Raw genomic sequence first — 24,526 nt, forward strand, 5'->3', positions numbered from 1 at the left:
CTAGAACTCAGAGAGATCTAAAGAACGGCATTTAACCTTGCCCCTCTCCGGGATTCCTTGTAGCCACACTCTATGTGAGTAGTAGGGAGGTACATGGTCCTAGGAATGGTCACATCACCTGGCCTTATCATGCGTCAGGCCAGCCCAGCCCAATGCCCAGCTCTACTTGTGCCAGATCAAACCACTAAATCCATTAGATCAGGTGGCTCTAAAAACAAAATCAAGTTGTCAATCAAAGAAAAAGCCTCCAATTTCTCCAGTTGGTGCTAGAACTGGCACATCAAGATTTGCATATTGTGCCGCTGATTGATTGTTTCTACAATCTTCCCTTCCCCATCCAAGCTTCCAGGTCAGATGTTACACAAAAATCATGGTGTAAAAAAATAACAGAAAGAATTAATTTGCTCTGCGTTTCAAGAATATTTCATGGCCACATTGATTAAATAGATACGTACCCATCCATCTCAGCATCGCCTTGAGACGGACATGACATAATGGAGAATGTAGGAAACCCAGCCTGAGGACCATATCATTTCATGAGAGATGAACCCCGGGAATTCAATTCCTACCATTCTTGAACTTTGGAGATCTTCTATCCAACCATCTTAGATGGGTCGACCAATCTAACTGTTTTTATCAAGAACCAAAATATCAAAGCTGTCAGTTTAGCAACTAAACCATCAGATTTCAAGATGAACGATGGTTGGAATGAAGATCTAATGCACATTTTATGAACAATTAAAGGAAAAAAAAAATCGTGGCCACGGAAGTATACCCTCAACAACCAAACACATTGTCGCTATTTCGCTCCTTTTGATATTAGAAACCTACGGCAATCATTTATATTTTTATACACAGAGCAGGTCACAACACTTTCCTGCCGTGATGACCTTCCAAAAACCAATTCATGGATTTGAGGATACCAATATATCAGAAAGAGACCTGGAACCTTTGCTACTGAGAGCTCGTGTTTTGCATAGATATACAAAGAGCAAACAAACTGCACACCATTGTCACCACTACGGACAGAAGGTTTATAGGGCAGAATATCATGTCTCGACTACATCTGGGAAGGTAAAATATTGACCATAAGCAATAAAGGGTACATACTAAAATAGAAAATATAATTGAAAGATATTAAAAAGTTACAAAAAACATATCAAAATTAATTTTAAAAGGTAAAAACCTGTAAATCAGGCCTAAACTTAATGATAGAAACACTTCAAGAATCACACTCTTGAAGATACCAGCTACTCCAAGAAATTTTACACAAAGAGAAACCTCAAACTACAGATGAAAACTTGTATTCAAACTCAAATAATACACAAAAATAGGCCTTAATGTCCACCCAAAGCAAGGGACCCAAGTTCCTTATTTATAGAAGAAAAAAAGGAGGAGAAAAAAGAGCTAGCAGTTGAGCAGCTCCAACGGTTAGATTTCTAGCCATTGGGAGCAGCCAACAGCTAGTTCCTTTTGTAAATAAAAAGAAATAAAAAATATACAGAAAAATACACGAAAATTAAAAGCAAAATAAATACAAAAAGGCTACGCATACATATATAAATCATACATCAAACTACTAGGAGTTTAAGATATATGATACTACATATAAAAACATATATGTATACTTACATTAGAGCTAATCTATAAATTGTAACACCTCCCCCCCCCTTCAAACTTGTAGTGTGATCACCGAAAGTTTGCCAAGAAACTGAAATCTTGCTTAAGCATGTGCCTTGGTGAAGAAATCTCCAAGTCGACATTCTAAAGGAACAAAAGGTCTATGTCACATAGGTGCGGGGTGCGAGTGCGGGTGCAGATGCCAAAGCGGCACATCCCAAAAAATATAGGTGTGGCAGTGTGGCAAGAATAATTTTTATTATTATTATCAATTTATTATATATATATACAGCAAATTTGTCTATAAAAAACAAAATTATCAAATAACAAATACGAAATAGCAAATCAACAATTCAACGAGTCCTTAAGTTATTAATGTATAGAACGTAATGCATACGACCATATTAGAAGTTTAGAACAGCATATACTATATACAGTTACTGTAACTCAGTAATATAACATACTAGCCTACATCACATAGGTACGGGTACGGGTACGGGTGCCGGTGTGGATACGGATACTGACCATTTTAAAAAAACTTGGGTGCGGGGATACGGCCGTATATATATAAACAATAAGAAATACTTAAAAAATATGTATCAAACTAAAGAACATACATCAACATAAACAAATAAATAACATAGAAAATATATAACGACGGCTCTTGCAGCAGTGTGTTTAAGAAACTTATGAAAAACTTTAGACATATGGACAACAAGGAGCCCCCTAGTCAAATATGAACATCAATCGAATTTTCACATCCAAAGAATAGAATAAAAAGTAAGGTGGAAAAAAATAAATCAAAGTAAAATTAAGCAGTTTGGATCTATAGGTACCCAAGTGTCAAAGTACTCATTTTGGGTACGGGTACGGCGACACGGGTACGTGAACTTTACTGAAGTACCCATGTGACTTAGATACTAGGATATATACAAAAGCAGAAATTGAAATTAACACTTGGAAAGTAAAACATGGCGGCACCTGTAATACAAGTAACAAACTTATATATTAATATATTAAAACCAATGATATGAAATAGCAGTAGAAGTGTAAAACAAAATGTTAAAACGGAAAGTTACAACACAACTGTATATCGTATTCTATAAAAATAGCAATAAAACAATAACATATTTCAGACAATAATTATAGATCCTAAAAAAAGGTACATCACAAATAAGAACTGAAAAAAAAAAAAACAGCATTGCAGCAGGAGCAAACAATTATTCATAAGTCATCACATACCTTAAAAAAAAACTGGACAACAGTGAAAAAATAAAAATAAAAGGGTGATAAGTTGATACTTGGTAGAATAATAAAACTCCACGGAAAACGTCGGAGGACTCGAAGACAGCCTGCAAGTCACTATCGCCGATCACGAAATAATTGAAAACTGATATAAGAAAAACACTGGCTGCTAGAGGACTAAATGCTGGTTGCCTTATGCCAGAGAAGGGCTGAAGGTCGCCACTGGAAGACAGTATGCCAATCTCAGGTCACCGTCACACCGATGGCCGCCGGAGAATCATCGTCTATCAAGTCTCTTCACACACACATGGAAGGCCGAACTCCAAAGGGATCGGGTGGTCGACTGACTTCAATCGAAGCCCTAACCCCCTTTTCAATACTTATAATGAAATAATTAAAAAATAGCAAACAAAAAAGGACACATATAGACTTGACACCGGTTGACCGCAATCGACTCGAGTCAAACGCGAGTCAGGTGCGTGTCGAAAATGGACAGAAATGGTCGAGTGTGGCTGACCACACCCAACTGTTAGTCATGTCGACGCAGGTGCGGTGGCAAAAATAAAGTGTCCATGTGACTTAGTAAAAGATATGTCAATTGCTCGGCTAAGATATTCTTCTCTCACAATGTGTTCAATATGTTTTGTCTTTTCATGAAATGTTTGATTGCTAGCAATGTAGATGGCGCTTTTATTGTCGAAGCAGAGCTTAGTGGCTTTAGTCAAGTCAATTCTAATGTCCTTCAATAAACTTTTTAACCATACAATCTCCATGGTGGTGGTAGTCATAGCACGATACCCTGTTTCGGATGAAGATAGAGAGACTTTATTTTGCATTTTGCACCTCCAAAAGATAAGAGAGTCACCTAAAAAAACACAAAAACCTATGGTGGAATGCCTATTGTTAGGACCTCCACACCAATTAGCATTAGTATAAGCAATCATATTCAAATTTGATGCGAAAGATAGGAAAAGTCGCTTAGTGATAGTGTGTTTGACATATCAAACAATCTTCAATGTAGCACCCGTAGGTACAGAAGTAGGTAATTGTTGAAATTGACTTATGACACGTACAACATGAGACATGTCGGGCGTTGTGATGGATAGATATGTGAGAACTCCAACCAATTGACAAAAAGGTATGGGATTTTTTAGAATTTCTTCATCGTCAATCTTCATCTTTACTCCTAAAGCTTCAGGAGTATCGACCACCTTGTCATCAGTAATTCCATATATGCTTATAGCATTATTGGCAAACTTTGTATTCTCTTCTACTATAAGCTATTTCAATATCAAGGAAATATGTTATCCAAATCAGTCATTTCAAATTCATTCTTTAGGAAATCCTTTACCTGCATAACTCTGGTGGCATCATTACATGTAAATAGTCACAAAAAACGTGTTTTTTTTCAAGAAAAACATGAAAAAAAACGCGATAAATTAAATTGTCGTTTAAAACTTAAAAAACATGTTTTTTTAAAAAACATTAAAAACGAAAAAACACATTTTCAACGCGTTTTTAATGGGTTTTTATCAGTGTTGTACGTATCGTACGATACAACCCCGTATCGTACGATACGTACCGTATTGTTTTTAAATAACGGTACGATACACCCCCCGTATCGTAAATAGGGGGTGTATCATTCCTGTATCGCACGTATCGTGCAATACAGGGCCCGTATCGCACGTATCGTGCACTACAGGGCCCGTATCGCACGTATCATGCAATTCAGGGCCCGTATCGTACGATACGGGGCGATACACCCCGTATCGTACGATACAGGTTGATTTCGCAAAAGGGGGCCCGAGACCTACTTATTTGGCCAGCTTCTTTTTGAAAAAAAAGCCTCCGTTCTTCATTTCTCAAGCTTGGATACTGCCGTCAGGGAGGGCGATCGTCCATTTTCACCATCAAAAAGTTGATTTTCACCGTTAAATCGAAGATTAAGGGGTCGATTTGTGCGTGGGTGGTTGATTTTCGTTGGGAGGAAAGGGGTTTTCTTCATTTCTTTTTCGTAAGGTATAAAATCTCATGTTTTTACCATGTATTCATAATTTTTTACCGTATAATCGTAGATTGATAGATTTTGAGTGTTTTTCATTAAGTTTACCATAGGATTTCATTTTTTTATTTTGAAGATATGGATCCCACATGGCAATGGTGCGAAAGGGTGAAGGAGAATAACCGTTTGAAACTCAAATGTAGCTTCTGTGGGAATACATTTTCAGGAGAGATTAGTAGAATGAAACACCATTTGGCAGGGACCTCCAAAGACGCGTCTCATTGTGTTGGAGGACCAAACAAACCTTTGCCTCCATATGTGCGTCAGCAATGTTTAAATATGCTTCATGCTTTACATCAAAAGAGGATACAGAAAGAAATTGAAGAGGCAGATGTAGGCTATAATGAGCCTTTGGAAGATGAAGAAGAAGAGGAAGAAGCTTATGAATGTGACGATGAAGATGATACCATTCTAAGAACAGATTTGGAGACCTCAAGAGGTAGAAATCGTAAAGGGAAAAGGGATCATGTATGAAGGAGGTCGATCTGGCGTAACGGGAAGGAAGAGAAGAGGCACAGGAGATAGGGCCAGGCATGGTATGCGATCACCTAGTGGTAGAGTTCCTACCGGTAGGTCTAGTGTTGGCTATATTAAGAGCTTTTTCCCTTCATATACTAGCCGAGGTGGTCAGCCGCAGATTCGTGCTGAGGAAGAAGCTTATGAATGTGACGATGAAGAAGATACCATTCTAAGAACAAATTTGGAGACCTCAAGAGGTAGAAATCGTAGAGGAAAAGGGATCATGTATGAAGGAGGTCGATCTGGCGTAACGGGAAGAAAGAGAAGAGGCACAACAGATAGGGCCAGGCGTGGTATGCGACCACCTAGTGGTAGAGTTCCTACCGGTAGGTCTAGTGTTGGCTCTATTAAGAGCTTTTTCCCTTCATATACTAGCCCAAGTGGTCAGCCGCAGATTCGTGATGATGCATGTATTCCATTTAATGCAGCTAATTCTTTTCAATTCCAAGCCATAGCAGATGCAATTGCTTTTATAGGCCCCGGATTCAAAATGCCATCATATCATTAGTTGAGGGGTAAAATTCTTCAAGATACAGTGAAAGAAGTGTTTGAACATTGCGATCAATTGAAATTATCTTGGAAGGAAACAGGTTGCTTCATTATGTCAAATGGATGGACTGATACAAGGTCAAGAACACTTGTAAATTTTCTTGTTTATTGCCCTAAAGGTACAATGTTCTAGAAATCTCTTGACTTGTCTGATGTTCCTAAGACTGCTGAGGATTTTGTTCAATGTTTTTGATAATGTCATACAAGAAGTTGGTCCTACAAACATTGTACAGTTTATTACAGATAATGCTGCAAATTATAGAGCTGCAGGAGATTTGTTATTTCAAAAGTATGGAACATTCTTTTGGAGTCCATGTGTCACTCATTGTGTTAATCTTATGCTTCAAGATCTTAATGAGATGCATGATATGAAATCACCCATTGACCAATGTCAAGAGGTAACAAAATTTATCTATAATCATGCATATGTATTGAGTTTGATGAGAAAGTTTACAAAATGAGTTGAATTAATACAACCTGCACAAACTAGATTTGCCACAAATGTATTGACTGTGCAGAGTGTGGTGAAACAAAGAACTCCTTTGAGGCAGATGTTCGCTAGTGAAGGATGGGCTGCATATCCACATGCTCATAAAAGAAATGCTTCTTTAGTTGTGGATATCATATTTAATAACGAATTTTGGGAATCATGTGTGAAGCTATTGAATGTTTGTGTTCCATTAGTGAAAGTCCTTAGGTTAGCTGACAGCGAGGATAGGCCTTCCATAAGGTACTTATATGAGGCCATGGATAAAGCAAAAAAGGCAATTCGAGACAATTTAAAAGGAAAGAAAAAGTTATATATGCCCATATGGAAGATGATAGATAAAAAGTGGACTGGACAGCTTCATCAACCTCTTTATGCAGCAGCTTACTATCTAAATCCTGCAATTAGATTTTCTCCTACATTTAAGAAGGACAAAGAAGTCTTAAGTGGTTTGTTGGATTGTATTAACGTGTTAGTGGCAGATTCTAGAGAACAAGATGTCGTCAACAATGAGTTAGATCTATATGATACTTGTTATCGGGGCATGGGATAACCTGTCGCCGTTCGAGCCAAGACAACCATGCGTCCAGGTAAATACATAGAAATGTTTAATTTACTTTGCATTTGTAACATTTGATTCTTTTAGAACTTTCACATTGATTTGTTATAACATTATATTTTTGTTTAGATTTGTGGTGGAATAGGTATGGGTTTGATTGTCCAAACCTAACACGTTTTGCAATCAAAGTCCTCAGCCAGACATGCAGTGCTAGTGGATGCGAAAGGAACTGGAGTGTGTTCCAACATATCCATAGCAAAAAAAAGAATAGGTTCGAACATAAAAGGTTGAATGACCTTGTCTTTGTTCGATATAATATGAGGTTGAAACAAAGGTAATATAGCTTAATGTTTACATTTTTTGTACAATATATTTATATGAAATTATATATTAACAAGTTTTCTCTTATGTAACGTAGCGAATTACAAAAAACATCAGCAAGGAAGCACACATCTCAGTTCGATCCTATCAACTTGGAAAACTTTGACAATCTGGAGCCATGGATTGAGGAAGAACCGGCTACAATATTTGATGATGAAGATCTTGAATGCTTCAACCTTGAAGCTGAAGCAACAGAAGGCTTTGTTGATGAAGGAGAGTCTGCTAGTGCTACTGCTGGTGCTGAATATGTTGGTGAGGATCTTCCAATTCTTGACGATGAAGATGAAGATGAAGATTATGAAGATTATGAATGATGAATCATTATATGTATCGAACCACTTAAGAGTTATCTATGGTTGTTGAACACTTGAATGTTGTCTGACTTTATCACTTTATGACTTATGCTTTGTTGATTGAAATTGAATGATATTGTTATGAATTTTGATGTCTATGAAGTATGAATGATGAACCGTGAACGCGTAAGTTTATAGCATTTAGCAATAATAAGTCTATCATTATCTAAAACATGTTTTCTATGAAGAATTTATTATTTTTAATTTTTTCTATTTTTTTTATGAATTTTTCGATTTTTTTTAATTTTTTATGATTTATTATTATTATTTAAAAAAAAAATACGATACGATTACGATACGTTACGATACGGCGTATCTTAAAGCCCAACCGATACGCCTTACGATACACGTTTTACAACATTGGTTTTTATCACGTTTTTTTCACTTTTTTCTTTTTTTAATGCCAAACAGTTTTTTTTCATTTTTTTTATTTGTTGCAAATCTACTTATCTTTTGATGTTTGTGTTATTAGTTTCTTTCTTATTTCATTTTACCCCCATTTTTAGTTGTTTAAATTTTAAAAATTTACCATATTTTTCCTTTTTTTAAGTTCATCGTATTGTACTCAAGAAAAACCTCGCCGTTTAAAACTCCAAAACGTTATTTGTGACTATGCCTGTAATAATCATATCGTCTACATATAAAAGCAACACAAGTATACCTATGGCAATATTTTTAACAAACATAGCAATATCATAATAACATGATTCAAGTCTTTGTTTAAACATAACATTGCTAAACATGTCAAACCAAGCTTTTGGAGTTTGTTTCAAACCATACAGTACATTTCTAAGATGGAGAACTTTCTCTTCAGCCTTAAGGTAAATCAAGCCCAAGGGGTGAGTCCATGTACACCTCCTCAAAGTAACCATTCAAAAAAACATTCTTGACATCCATTTGATACATGGACCATTGCTTGATGGCAGCAACGGTCATTGGGGTCCTAACTAATGTCATTCAAGCGACAGGAGCAAAGGTCTTCTCGTAGTCTATGTCATTTTCTTGAGCATATCCTTTAGCAACTACTCTAGTTTTATACCTTTGAAGTGATACATCACTTCTAATCTTAACTTTATATGCTCACCTACATCCTATTGTCTTATTTCCTATAAGAAGAGAAGCAATGTCCCAAGTTTTATTGTTTTCAAGGGCTCTAAGTTCATTGTCCATACCTTCAATCCAATGTGGGTTAGTTTTGGCTACAAGATAGGATGAGGGTTCATCAAAGGAGTGAATAGCTAATAAAAAAGCCCTATGTTTTGGGAAAAAAGACTCGAACGAGACAAACTTTTGAGGTGGATTACTATCTCTTTGAGATCTCCTAAGAGTAGGTTGAGACTCTTGGGCGTTTTCTTGAGTCTGTCTCCTATAAGGCTATAAACTATAACTTTTCTTGGTGGCCTATTATCAAAAGAAATGCTAACAATCTCATTCAAAGTATCATCATATGAAGAATGCAAAACATCATCATCATCATTATCATCTTTTATCTATAAGAACGAATAGTCATTTTCATGATTGAGTTCATTTGCATCAAAGTCATTTTCTTCTTCTAAAAATACCACATTTCTTGAAACAAACACTTTATCTTTTTCAATGTCATAGCATTAATATCTTTTTTGAGTTTTGGAATAGCCAATAAATATACATTGAATAGCCTTAGATGAAAGTTTGTTATTTTTATCATTTAGAATGTAACACTTGCAACCAAAGACTTTACAGCGTTTAAAAATTGGCACCAAATTAAAAAGTTTTTGAAAAGGTGAGATGTTTTCTAAAACCTTAGAAGGCATTCTACTAATCAAATAAATGGAAGTTAAAATGGCTTACGTCTAAAAATTTGTTGAAACATTTTTTGACATAAGAGAAGCTCTTGTTGTTTCAAAAATATGTCTATATTTTCTTTTGGCAACTCCATTTTTGTTGGGGGTTACGGGACAAGTCTTTTGATGTATAATTTTTTTTTCTTTTAGAAATTCTTCAAATTCATTAGAAATGAATTCTCCCTCATAATCACTTATAAAAAATTTTAGGTTGGCTCAAATTGTGTTTTAATCATGTTTTAAAAGTTTTTGAAATTCGTAAAAACTTCCGATTTGTGTTTAAGAAAATAAACCCAAGCATATCGAAAGTAATCATCCAACAAAATAACACAATATAGCAAACCACCTTTAAACATAATAGGAGCGGGTCCCCATACATCCGAATGCACTAATTCAAATGGTGCTTTTGCAACAAAGTTTCTATTGCCAAAAGGTAAAGTCTTAATTTTAGCTTTAATACAATCATCACAAAAAAATCGTTTCTTTACTTTTTTCCTCCAAAAATGGAATACAAGACATTTTTCGTAAACTTGAGTGTCCAAGTCTTTGATGTCAAATTTGAATGTCACTTTTCTTGGCAATGTTGCAAGTAGGGTTGGAAAGATTGAAATAATCAAACATAGTAGAGATCATTTTTCCTAAAACCTTCTCCAATCGTCTTCTTGGAAAGATGGTCCTATATAAAAAATTTATTTTATGAGAATATAATAACATGTCCATGATTAGTTATTTGAGAAATCGACAAGAGATTCGTGTTAAGTGTAGGAATAAATCTTACTTTTGGTATTTTGAAAAGTTTTGAATTAAAATTTTGATCAATGTTTCCAATACATTTGATTTCAAGAGGAGTTCCCTCGGTAGTTTTAACAAAAGGGCATGATTCTTCCTTAGTACATTCGGTAGGTAGTGAACTACAATGAATCATATGAAATGAAGCTCCGGAATCAAGTATCCAAGAGTACTTACTTGATATTTAGATGCCACTGTTGCTCGGGAAATTGGAGAAACCCCTTCTTTGAAAAGCAGTTGAAGAACATCAATGAGCTTCGGTTGGAGAGCACTTACAATCTTGTCTAGGACGAAGTGATTACCTTCTTCATGCATTACCCCAGCCACATTTGTCTTCATATCAAATTTCTTCAATTTAGGACACCTAGGTTTAATATGTCCTTCTACTCGACAATGAAAACATAATCTTTTTGCTGCTATCCTCATAATTTTGATTGAAATGATGAGGCCTATAGGTTTTCATATGAGCGCCGGGTCTTGAGGTAGCAAGACACTTTCATTCTTCTCCTTAGAAATGTTAGGTCTATTCTCTTCCACTTGAAGCTCCGCTATGGTCTTATTTATATATGGCACTTTATGTCTATGAAGTAAAGAGGTTTTGACCCCACCATATTCCGGTCTAATCAAGAATAAATTTAAAAAAATTCTCCCTTTGAATTTGTTTTTCTTTTAACACTATGAATTTGGATCAAGGCATTCAGGTTCAAATAAGGCTAGTTCAAACTCATAATTGTTTCATCTCTCCAACGTACTACTGAATAGATTTATCTCATTGTTGAAGACTTGCAATCTTCATTTGAAGGTTGCTCATGTAGGCTACATCCTTCGTAATATGGGTTTTCTTGAGAAATTCCCAAGCTTCATGAGTAAAATTATGTTTTGTCTTTTTATTCATTGTTATAGTATCAACCCAAGCAAGAATCCATGTAATGATTTTATCCTATCTTCCATTTTTTTCTCATTTTTTCTAATATTCATTCACAACCTTATCTTTTTTTATTTCATCCAGTTCATGAGTTTTTCCATCTATGGTTTTGGTTAAGACTAATTGCAGCTCACTTTTAGACCCATCAACAAGTCCCTACAATCCTTTACTTCTAATGAAATGTTTCATAGTTCTTGCCCATTGAACATAATAAATTGAAGTAAGTTTAGGGAGGGGAATGAAAGTAGTTCTCTCATCCATTATGTGCACCTTGTATAGATATAGTTGAGTTGTTGATGTAGCACTAAGATGAAAACAGCCACAAAAATAGCAACAAGAGAGCTTGAGGCACAACCAAAATAGTCCACAAAATCAACCACAAAAAATTAGCAGGATAAAAGCTTGTGACAGCACCAAAAACGGCCACAAAAGTCAGCGAGATATCCACAAAAAACAGCTACCAAAGATCAGCAAGAAGACAGCTCCTCTTGCATAAAACAACATTTGATACTTCCGTCAAACAGTTGGTGTGCTTAATAGCTACGAAATGTTAGAATGTATGTGTTCAGATATATATATATATATATATATATATATATACTGATACTTGGATGTTTATGTAATTTTTTTTATATGTATTTTTCTTGTTGTTCATTTTTTGTTTTTTTATTTTGACCTTTCTTGACTTTGACTAGGAGTTGACTAATCCGAACGGCTAGATTTCTAGCCCTTCGAACTAGTCCAATGTCTAGTTCTTTAGCCATTTAGTGTAGTCTCCCTCTATATAAAGGGTGGCTATTCACATGCTTTGCTAAGGCTTTTAGGTCTGGTTTTGTATCTTATTGAAGATTAATTAGAAGTATTGCACCTCTAGTTTAAGGTGTCTCCTTATGAGATATCTTGGAGTGGATGGTATCTTTAAGGGTGTAACTTTTGAAGTGTTTCTTTTCTCAAGTTGAGGTCTGATTTACATGGTATTAGAGCTTTGGTTTTGTTCTACTTTTGCTGATTTTCAAAGCTTTGAAGAAGCAGCCCCTGCTGCCTTCTTGGCTATAAAGCACACCAACTGTTTGATGAAAGTGGTGACTGTTGTTTTGCATAAAAATAATTATGTTCTTGCTGAAATTGTTGCAGATTTCGTAGACTGTTTTGGTGTTGCTTCAAACTCCCTTATTGTTGATTTTATAGTTGATTTCATCTTGGTACTGCATCAACAACTTAATTACATTTTTACAAGCTCAACAACTCGATCACAACATAGAAGACCTAAATTCTTATCTCCTACTGCTTGGGGGCTGCAGACCTTTTTTGCTGCTGGGATCTTTTCTTCTTCACATGGCAGCAAGCTTTCTAAAACTGTAAGTAGTTTATCCTTGTTGACAGTGTTTAATGGATGAAAAAGTTTCCCCTCTTCCCTTTCCTAAACTTTCAACAACAAACTATATCCAATGGGCTAGAACTATGAAGCATTTCATTCGTAGTAAAAGTCTTTGGGGACTAGTTGATGGGACAAAAATTGAACCTCAATTAGACTTGACCAAAGTTGTTGAAGGAAAGGCTGAAGAATTGGATGGAACGGAAAAGGAAAAGGTTGTGGCTGAGTATAATAAGAAGTGGGAAGAATGGAAGGTAGGTCATCACAAAATTATTACATGGACTTGTGTAGACAATGCTATTAGTGGGCAAATTTCAAAATTAAATTCTGCTCAAGAAACATGAAAATACTAAAAGAAAACTCACACTATGATGGACGTAGCATATATGCACAATATTCAATTCAAGATTCATAATCTCCAACAAGGAGATAGATTCATTAAAGACTATGTGGCTGAAATGGATCAATTGTACGATGAGTTGAGCATATTTGAACCGCACTGGGTTGATGTGTTCTAAAAAAAAAAAGCAAATCCAAAGTGATAAATTTTACAAGTTTGTCATTGGTCTAAGACCCGAATTTGATGGTGTTAAAAAACTTTCTTGCTTCATCGTCCTAAAACACCATCTATGAATGATTCTATTGTTGAATTTGAAATGGAAGAGAATCGGCTAAACCTTGATAGTGAAAAAACAAGCAATGTCCTTGCTACATCTAGGCCGGGGGCCTACTTAAAGCCTTATCGACCTCCACATGTCAACTGATCAAATGAAGGAGGAAAAAGAAGGATTATTTGTTACCATTGTCAAGAAGAACATATTAAACCCAAATGTCCAAAGCTAAGAAGTGTTGACAAAAGAAGCAATGCGGCTGCTTCCATCCAAGAAAAAAAGAAAGAATCAAATTCCGTTCATCTTAATCAACTCACAAGTGCTCTCCAACCAAAACTATTGAAGCCATTCAACCATTGCTTAAGGGAGGAGGTACACCTTCAACATTGGGAGCTATTGTTACGTCTACTTCATCAAGTAAGTCTTCTTAGATTATTGATTCGAGTGCATCCTTTCATATGACTCCTTGTAGATCCTTCTTCACTGAATGCACCACAAATAATTCATATTCCTTTGTGAAAACAACTCATGGAACTCCTCTTGAAATTGACTTTATTGGAAACCCTGATCAAACATTTGAATCCAAAGTTTCAAAAGTGGCCCAAGTTAGATGTATTCCTAAACTGAACATGAATTTATTATCTGTTTCCCAAATAGTTGACCTTGGTTTTGATATAATTTTCTCACAATATAAATGTTTGAAACATGACGATCTATCCAAGAAGACGATTGGAAAAGGTTTTAGGACAAACGATCTCTATTATATTAATTTTTTGGACCTTTCAAGACTCTTATGCAATACCATCAAGAAATGTGATATTCAAACTTGGCACCAAAGGCTTGGACATTCAAATTTAGAGAAAATGTCTCATCTTCCTTTCTTGGAAAAACATTGTCAAAAGATTTTTTGTTGTAATGATTGTATCAAGGCAAAAATGAAGGTCATACCTTTTGACAATAAAAATTTTGTTGTCCAAATGCCTTTTGAATTGGTGCATACGGATGTATGGGAACCCACACCTATTATGTCTAAAGGAGGATTATTATATCATGTGATTTTTATTGATGATTTCTCAATGCATGCTTGGGTTTTCTTTCTCAAACACAAATAAGAATCAAAGGTATTTGTAAATTTCATGAATTTCTATAACATGATTAAAACCGAATTTGACACCAACATTAAAGTCTTTAGAAGTGATTCGGGAGGTGAATTTATTTCAAATGAATTTAAACAATTCCTAAAAAACAAAGGCATCGTACATCAAAAATCTTGCCCAAAGCCTCCACAATAAAATGGGGTGGTTAAACGAAAACATAGGCACATTATTAAAACCACAAAAGCACTTCTTTTATCCAAAAATGTTCCTAAAAATTTTTGGGCTGAAGCTGTTTTAACATCAACCTACTTGATTAATAGAATGCCTATCAAAATCTTTAAACATATTTCTTCATTCAAAAGATTATACAATATTAAGCCAAATTATAATAGACTTAAAAGTTTTTGGCTCCAAATGTTATGTTTTAAGTGACAAAAATGATAAACTTTGCTCAAAAGCTATTAATTGTGTGTTCATTGGGTATCTGAAAACACAAAAGGGTTAAAGATGTTATGATATTGAAAGAGATAAAGTCTATGTTACTAGAAATGTGATATTTTTGGATGGCTTTAAGAGTGAGTCCAAGCAACTAGAGGATTATGCTTTTTATGGACTGATTTTGATGATGATGATGATTCTAGTAATGAAGATCAAGTTGAAGAAATTGGAAAAGATAGTTCTACAAATTACGATCCTCCAAGAGATACTATTATTTATAGGAGAAAGAGTCATGCAACTCAAGAAACTAATCAATCCAACCCTAGAAGGTCCCAAAGGCATATTAGGCCTCCCCAAATATTTATTTCATATGAATCTTTTTCTCATAAATACCAAGCTTGTCTTATGGCACATCATTCTTTTTATGAGCTTTCATCTTATATTGAGACTAAGGAACATCCAAATTGGATTGAAGCCATTAATCATGAGCTTAAAGCCCTCAAAAGTAATAAGACTTGACAAATTGTTTCTTTACCTACAGGGAAAATGACCAAAGGATGTAGGTGGATCCATAAAGTCAAAACTAGAAGTGATGGGACATTAGAAAGGTATAAGGCTAAACTCGTCGCTAAGGACTATGCCCAAGAATATGGGATTAATTATGAAGAAACCTTTGTTCCAGTTGCTCGTATGACCTCTATTAGAACTCCTATTGTAGTTGTTTCTACTAATCAATGGCCTATTTTTCAAATGGACGTTAAAAATGTTTTTCTAAATGGCAATTTAAATGAAGAAGTTTTCATGAGCGCCCCTCCTAGACTTGACTTGCCTCAAGACAAAGTTTTACAACTTAAGAAAGCTCTTTATGATTTAAAACAAGCTCCCGAGGCTTGGTTTGATAAGTTTAGTAGTGTCATGTTTGATCAAATTTTTCGATCATGCTATTCAGATACTGCCATGTTTGTGAAAAACACTTCTATAGGCATAATTGTATTGTTGTTATATGCTGATGATATGGTAATTACAGGCAATGATGCCGAATGAATTATAAAAGTAAAACAATTTCTTATGAATTGCTTTCAAATGACTGATTTGGGAAGACTAATGTATTTTCTTGAAATTGAAGTTGCCTATAGCAAAAAAAAGATGCTTTGCTTTTGCAAATGAAGTTTGCTAGTGAGATAATTGATAGAGCAGGAATTTCAGATGACAAAATTGTAGACACTTCAAAAGCTCTAGGAGTAAAAATGAAGATTGATGATGGAGAGATATTAGAGAACCCCACTCCATTTCGACAAATTGTTAGTGCTCTCTTTTATCTTTCTATCACCAGGCCAGATATCGCTCATGTGGTTCATGTTATAAGCCAATTCCAACAAAGATCAACTTCAGTACATATGGAGGCGGCAATGAGAATTATGTGTTATGTCAATAATACAATCAACAAAGGGATTTTCTTATCTTCCTCTTCCAAATAAGAATTAATTGCTTATACAGATGCTGATTGGGGTAGAGATCCCAATAATATGCACTCTACTATTGGTTTTTGTGTGTTTTTAGATAATTCGTTAATTTTCTGGCGATGCAAGAAATAGAACAAGGTGTCTCTATCATCAACTAAAGCTGAATATCGAACCATTGCATCTACAACAATAGAAATTGTGTGGCTCAAAAGTTTATTGAAAGATATGAGAATTCATCTAGTTGATCATGTTAAGTTTTATTGTGACAAGAAGAATGCAATTTATAACGCTAGCAATCACACGTTCCATGAATGAACAAAGCATATAGAGATGGATTGTCACTATGTTCATGAAAAGTTTCTTCGGAAAAACATTGACCTCTCCTATGTTCCATCTGAATGTCAAATAGAAGATTTCTTTACCAAGGCTCTTGCTATTGCCAGGTTTCAATTTCTTCTCGGCAAACCTTCAGTCATTACACCGTAAGTTTGAAGAGGGTGTTAGAATGTATGTATCCAGATTTATATTATATAAATATAAATATATATATATATATATATATATATATATATATTCTGATACTTAGGATGTTTATGTAATTTTTTCTTCTTTCTTTATGTATTTTTCTTGTTGTTTATTTTCTGTTTTCTTATTTTGACCTTTTTTGACTTTGACTAGGAGTTGACTAGTCCCAACAGCTAGATTTCGAGATGTTGGAACTAGTCCAACGTCTAGTTCTTTGTCCATCTAGTGTAGTCTCCCTCTATATGAAGGGTGGCTATTCACATGCTTTGCTAAGGCTTTTAGGCATGGTTTTGTATCTTATTGAAGATTAATTAGAAGCATTGCACCTATAATTTGAGATGTCTCCTGATGTGATTTCTTACAGTGGCTAAGTGTAACTCTTGAAGTGTTTTGATTCTCAAGTTGAGTGTCTAATTTACACGAATAGGCAGCAAAGATGAATTTTTCAAGACTTTGGAAATCAACAAACGAAGAGCCAAACCACGGCTCTGATACCATGTAAATCAGGCCTGAACTTAATGATAAAAACACTTCAAGAATCACACTCTTGAAAATACCAGCCACTCCAAGAAATCACACAAGGAGAAACCTCAAACTAGAGGTGAAAACTTGTATTCAATCTAAAATAATACACAAAAACAGGCCTTAAAGCCCACCCAAAGCAAGGGACCCAAGTCCCTTATTTATAGAAGAAATAAAGGAAGAAAGAGAAAAAGGAGCTAGGTGTTGGGCAGCTCCAATGGCTAGATTCTAGCCATTGGGAGCCGCCAACAGCTAGTTCCTTTTGTAAATAAAAAGAGATAAAAATCTATAGAAAATACACGAAAATTAAAAGGAAAATAAATATAAAAAGGCCTATGCATACATACATATATTTATATATACAAATCATACATGTAACTACTAGGAGTTTAAGATATATGATAACATATAAACACATATATGTATACTTCAATTAGAACTAATCCTTAAATTCTAACAAAACCAAGTGAATTTGTGATGATATTATCATGGGAATTGTGAAAGCATTGGTACAAAATAATCTATGAAAATCTATGTGAAGCCTTGAATTCATGTACCAAAAAAGGAAAGATCTATAAATCACATATACTCGTCAAGAATTATCAAAATAATTTTCAATCGGCTATTCAAATTGAATTGGCAAATGATTATCGTTATGTTAAATTTTTTTCGTTAAACAATAGTTTTATATGTTGATAATTATTTATTATTCTTTTCGAACTAATTGAATCTTATATTTTTCTGTCTTGAGCAATTTTTTTATTGATTTTAGATTTGCTTTATTATATCTTTGCAAATCTATCGAATGTTCTTTACCTTTTTGTTGATTTTAAACCATTCAGCACCATTAACGTAAGAATCAAAGAGAAGGCATGCACAAATTGGATACAAAGCTACCTTTTTTTCTGCACAAAGTCCCCAATCAACCTGGCTGTCTCTTCTGGCTTCTCCACATGAGGACTGTGCCCACAAACTGGAATCATCTTAAAATCCGAATTCGCTATTTCCTGATGCAACCTCTGCCACATGATACAGTCATTTAACCGTCAATAATATTTTCCAGCACCGGATATCTAATCAGCATATATAATGGCAAATTAAAAAGTGCATTCTTGTCTATTCATTCATACATATGATATTCCCATTTGAACTACAAAGATACCAGGCGCTGGAGTTCCATGCTGAAGGATAACCACAAAACATGGACCTCATGACTGGTAAGTCGAACATTTTTGAAAACCTTGGTGCCTGCCCTCACCATCAAAAGGAAAGGTCTCAATCTAAACTTCAGCTCAGTTCAAACTATCTGGACAATGAACCAAATCCTACAAGTTCAACACTCAAGTATTGTCAATAGTTTGAGTATGAAAACCATGGAGAGGACCAAATGCAGTTTGGTCATGCACAAGTACAAAATACCAAACTAAACTGTCTGCCGTCATGCTACTCAAATGGAGTCCATTGTCTCATTGGCTGGAGACAGCTAGACTTTAATTTTTTTGAGACGTCCAGTGTAACTCATGACATGAACTTTACTAAGTTCATATTGAGTTTCTCAGCATCATTACCAAGGTTGTTTAAATTAAACTAACCTTTTTAAATCATACAACTCTGCATGTAACTCACCTGTGCAAACTCAGTACTAATTATCCGGTCATCCTCTCCCCAGATAATAAGTGTCTTCTGTGTAACCTGTGAAACAAGTATTGCATCATCAGAATTGACAGGTGGATCAAATACACAAACTGCTATTCTTAGACTTGCTCCTTGAGCTATTTGATTGCAGATATTTATACCCATCTGAACATAAACCTGGTTCAATGATGACGTTGGGTTGGGTTCAGAAAGTGTGTCATTCTGGAGGCCCCATTACTGAATCAGAATAGGTTCAAGGCAGTTGGAAAATAAGTTCACATCATGCCAACATAATCAGAACATATAAGTTATAACTCAACTCTTTGTCAATGGCTTTTAGCCAAAAATGCATGCTTTCTTAGAATAGAATTTGACAGATTTTCAGCGCTTGAGTTTTGGATCACCCGAAAAACCTTGATACACATTGGATGTCATCAATTGAAAATTTGATCTTCACCCAAGAAAAAAAAAAAGAAGAAGAAATTATACATCTAAAGGTTAGATTTAAGAAAAAAGATTGGAAACAAATAAAAAAAGTTACACCGTAAACACAGGTTTGCTTGAAGCATCACCCTGCCCTCTTTTTCCTTCTTCGGACATCAATGTTAAATAGGTGATAATTTGAGATATCGCTATAAAGATTTTACCAATCTAGAGCTTTCTAACATAACAACTGGAAATTTCCTTGAGGAGATCAAAATATCTTATATCATGATAAATATGACAATATCATCACAACATCATTCATGAATTTTTTTTTTCAAAATCATTTTTTATACAAAGTTTAAACCATTGTCACAAATATCGCATTTTATTCGAAAAAAAGGTGATAAATACATTAAATATAAGTTAGCCGTATACAACGTCAATAGAACACGTCTTTTTCAAAAAGACGTCAGAAAATAAAAAACGCAAAAAATTAGTGTTTTTTTGCATTTTTTTTACTGGATGTTAGACTTTCTTTTTTTAAGTGTTCAGCCAAACCATGAGTTTCAATCTTTAAAATGTATTAAATAAGAGAGAGAGGAGATTAACCAGAAAATTAAGCATAATAAAGAAGAGAGAGCGCTCAAAGGTGCATGTAGTAATGATTCTAATGAAGATTAATTATGTAATAAAGAGGAGAGAGAGATAGTTTACAAAAAATTAGATGCAATAAAGAAGAGAGGGAGAGTGGCCAGCTGCTCATACAAAACCCTAACCCATAGCACTAACTCCTTCATTAACTCAGCCTTCACATCATGCGGCTGAGTAAATTGGGTCTAGCATGGCATGGAGACCAACCAAATTTATTATTTCGTAAATCTTACATATGGCTATTATTTGCTTTGAATGTACTACTTTTCACCCACATCCTATCATGTTTATGATTTTGTCTAATCATTTTTCATAGTCTTATTATTAGTTTTTTTTTATTTTACTTTTACCTAATTTTTAGGATTTTTTAATTTATTAAAAAAATTGAAGATTTTCCCGAGATATATAATTTTGTTATATTATACCCAAGAAATCTCACCGTATAATACCCGTACACGATATATGTGACAATGGTTTAAACCCCTTCCTTTCTTGCCTATTTTATTTTTCAGATCTAATCTAATACCTTTTTGTAGTCTTTTAAGGAAATCTGAACATGATTCCTGCCTACAATGAAAACTTTTAAATATTCTTTTGTATTTTCTAGAACTCTTGAAGCTTCCCAGGAACCACCGGTAATAATATTGGCAACTATGGTTTTCACCCTTCTTCCTTCCTGAGGGACAAAACCTTCTTCTTCTCCTCCCAAATTTGATCATATGTCTCTGATTAAACCATATGTTTTCTGGTTATCTACCATAGAAACACCAGACAAGGGTTCACATGCACCTTATACGTGGACTTCGACATTTACGTGAGGGTCAGCACAAATCTGGCCTGCCACAGCTTGGCACAGGTGAAGAAAGGCCCAAGCAGAAGGACGAGACAAGCTATGCAAGTCACAAAAAAGCATGACATTAAAATCAACAAAAATTCATTAGATAAGGATTTTAGACATTTATTGCACCTGATTAATCTGAGAAATGACATTGTAACCCCCACTAAGCATAAAATCCACAGTTGCATCTTCCCACCAAGGAAGTAAACAATGCAGGCTTCCCACCTGATTAAGGAAGAAACAGATATGAATAAATGAAACTTGTCACCTTAACATATATTTTCAGCATGATATGAAAAATTTGCATTATAAGCTCAGATCAGTTTCCATGTTGTGTTTCCTTTTTTTCTTTTTTTTTTTCCATTCTACAACCACAACTTGGTCAATAGACATTACACTCACCCAGGTGCGTAAAAACATGTGGCACTTCCAATTATAATAAAGTAATATCCATTTGCAATTTAACATTCTTAAATTAACTATAGAAATACATATATTAGAATGAAGAGCATGAAAAAAGGTTACAAAGTGTAGAAAATGCTTACAATAGTTCTATCATAAATGGAGAAGATCGAGCCGCTATTGAATGTTCCCAGGCCAACGACAAACCTCAGAGGTAGACTCTTCAATATGGAAACCTATAAAAAAATTTAAGCACATCAAAATCAGGTTTAACAAAATATTCTTAAAAGCACAATGATTCAGATATTCCAGCACATTATCATCAGCTAACGAAAGGGGATAGTAAATGTTGAAGTATGTTAAATGGGTCTCGGGACCGGGTCCGGATCCGTATCCGATCCAACTTGTAGCCCTTGTTGGGCATTATTTAAGTCGTGTAACCCTAATCCTTATTGTGTGAATGAAAGACTAAGGAGAGAGAGAGTCTGGCGGCTAGTGGGCACCGGCTCCTCCTCATTCGTGGTTTTTTCCCTCTTGTTGAGGGTTTTTCCACGTTACATCGTGATCGTTGTTTCTCTTCCTCTTCTTGTTCGTGTTTCTACATGGTATCAGAGCCGACGAGTTTGGGAAATTTTTAGGGTTTGTGAAGTTCCAACCCTAATATCTCTCACCGCTACCATTGCCACCACTGCAGTCACCGCCGCCGCCGCTGCCGCTGCCACTGCCACTGCCGCTGCCGCCACCGGTGTCACCCTTTGCGCCATCGCCATCGCAGCCACTCTTGCGGCGTCGCTCTTGCGCCGTCGCTCTTGTGTTGTTGACCGTCGCCGTCACCATTGTCCCTTGCGCCACTGCCTTTTGCGCCGTAGTCTTGCTTCCCGGAGAAGAAAGAAGATATGCGTGCTTAGGCGCTTCCTAGGCTTGCCTCCCCCTATTCACGTCACTTCCTAGGGGTCTTTTGCAAATCCGGTGAAGTGCATCCGCCTCTTACCTGCAATATATTGCTTGGTTGATCTTTGATTTCATCTTCTTGTTTTTGTTTGGCGCCCACCGTGCAAGAAGAGGTGGCTGGTCCGTGACTTGGTAGAGGACGTAAAGGAGGAGAGGAGCGTAACTTGAGGATTGCCTCAACGTCCGCCGGCGCTCCGGCGATCGCATCCCCCTTTCCTTACAAAAGACCGGGGTTAAATTGGTCTTACGGGTGAAGGCTTTCCTCGTCTCGAAGTTGATTTCCTATTCACTTCTTTACCTTGATACTTGTTGGGTTTTGCCTCTTGGATCTTGATTCCAGCAAGGAGAACGTGTGGCGCAACCTCTACCCGTGGGAGATTGCAGCCCGAGAGAGAGAAGGCACCGCTTCCGTCGAGCGACATCGACGATCGTTTCCCCCAATCGACATTCTGTTCACTCTTGGGGCTGATTGGGAATCCGGTGAAGATATTACCTCTCTCTTTATCGTTCCTTTCTAGATAGAACTTGATTTTTCTCTCGTTCTTGTGATTCTATCCAAGGATATTACTGCCCGTTGGTGCTCTCTGTTGTCATCGGTGCCTCTCTTGTTGTATCGCTGCTCGTGCCTCCTGTTGGACTATCTGTGATTATGGCAGCTTCTTCATCTATAGACGTTATGGCGGATTGCCGTATGGGAGAGTGGATCATTGATAGTGGCGCTACTCACCACATGACCGGCGATCCTAAGGTCTTTCATGGGTATAAGCTTTCATCAGGAAAGGATCGTGTTTCCCTTGCCGATGGTTCATCTATCTCTGTGGCTGGAAAAGGGAGTCTCCCACTTTTGAACAAGTTCTTAGTCCACAATGCTCTACATGTTCCTCATATTCCCTTGAATCTCTTGTCGGTTAGCAAGATCACGAAGGAGTTAAATTGCGAACTTATATTTTCCGCTGATCGCTGTGTTATGCAGGACTTGGTGACAGGGAAGAGGATTGGGATTGGTCTAGCTTCTGACGGGCTCTATCGTTTACCTATGCGTGCTGCTCAGGCTCTCATGACGGCAGTCAGCCAAGCCACGAAGAATAGAGAGGACTCCCTTCAGTTGCTTCTACGTTGGCATGAGCGCCTTGGACACTTGCCTTTTGGCCTTCTTAGACAGTTGTTTCCTGATATATGTTCCAGGTTAGATATGACTATGGTGTCTTGTGATGTCTGTCACCTGGCCAAACATGTTAGGGCTTCATACCCTTTGTCTAGCCATCGGTCTAATGAGGTATTTGCCATGATTCATTCTGATGTGTGGGGGCCTGCAGGGATTCCTTCTTGTCATGGTTTTCAATATTTTATCACCTTTATAGATGATTATTCTCGTAACACTATTGTCTACTTGCTGAAAGACCGTAGTGAAGTTCCTACTTTCATAGAGACTTTCATTGTCTATGTGGAAACTCAATATGGAGCATCTGTTAAGACATTTCGATCTGACAATGCTCGAGAGTATATGTGCCAGTCTATTGATAGCTTCTTTCGAAAAAAGGGAATTGTTCATGAGACTTCCTGTAGTTATACCCCTCCTCAAAATGGAGTTGCTGAACGAAAAAATTGTCAGTTATTGAATATGACTCGGGCTCTTCTTTTTCAACGTCATGTTCCAAAAATGTATTGGGGGGATGCTGTGCTGACCAGTGCGTATCTTATAAACCGGTTGCCTAGTCGTGTGTTGAATGGGAAGACGCCTCACTCTTTGTTACCGGGGACTCGTGAACCTTTCTCTCTTCCACTCAGAGTTTTTGGTTGTGTTTGCTTTATTCACAATCACAGTCCTCACATTAAAAAGCTTGATCCAAGATCTATTAAGGGCATTTTTTTAGGGTATTCTCCCACTCAAAAAGGGTACAAGTGTCGAGACCCTTCCACTGGTCGGGCCTATGTTACCAAAGATGTTACTTTCCTTGAACATGTTTCCTATTTTGGTGAGAATCCTCTTCAGGGGGAGTACTCTATGTCACGGGAAGAGTATTCTCCGAGTCAGGAAATTCAGTTTACAGATTTTTTGGACTACAGGCGTGACTCCGTTGGTCCATCTAGTGAGGTGCATGAACAAGAGAAAAATGGTCCATCTAGTGAGGTGCATGAACAGGAGAAAAATGGAGAGTGTTCCACTGAGGCAGAAGAGAAGTGCAATCGTTTATTTGGGCAAGTTTACTCTAGGCGAAGAGTTTGTACAGATGAGATGACAGGTGGTGAGAATTCTACTCCCAATCCAATTAGTCCTTC

The 24,526-nt window shown here is 36.2% G+C and overlaps 1 protein-coding gene across 7 annotated transcripts in view; it reads right to left on the reverse strand.

Annotated features, from left to right (window-relative positions):
* Positions 1-225: 225 nt before the first annotated feature.
* Positions 226-24,526, reverse strand: part of LOC116257619 (uncharacterized) — a 49,326-nt gene continuing 25,025 nt past the window's right edge. For 3 of the 7 annotated variants that reach the window (XM_050078750.1, XM_050078752.1, XM_050078751.1), the window contains 5 exons: positions 21,439-21,531; positions 21,023-21,118; positions 18,970-19,035; positions 18,241-18,362; positions 16,519-16,762 (listed from right to left, as the gene is read on the reverse strand). In XM_050078750.1, coding sequence (XP_049934707.1) covers positions 16,534-16,762; positions 18,241-18,362; positions 18,970-19,035; positions 21,023-21,118; positions 21,439-21,531 — 606 coding nt within the window. In that variant the 3' untranslated portion in view covers positions 16,519-16,533. Of the gene's footprint in view, positions 628-768; positions 1,067-7,480; positions 7,692-13,372; positions 13,863-16,518; positions 16,763-18,240; positions 18,363-18,969; positions 19,036-21,022; positions 21,119-21,438; positions 21,532-24,526 lie in introns of those variants that run through there. The other 4 variants (XM_031634561.2, XM_050078754.1, XM_050078753.1 and 1 more) reach the window with 4 other exon arrangements.

The sequence above is a fragment of the Nymphaea colorata genome, chromosome 7, assembly GCF_008831285.2.
Source record: "Nymphaea colorata isolate Beijing-Zhang1983 chromosome 7, ASM883128v2, whole genome shotgun sequence".
Taxonomy (NCBI): Eukaryota; Viridiplantae; Streptophyta; class Magnoliopsida; order Nymphaeales; family Nymphaeaceae; genus Nymphaea; species Nymphaea colorata.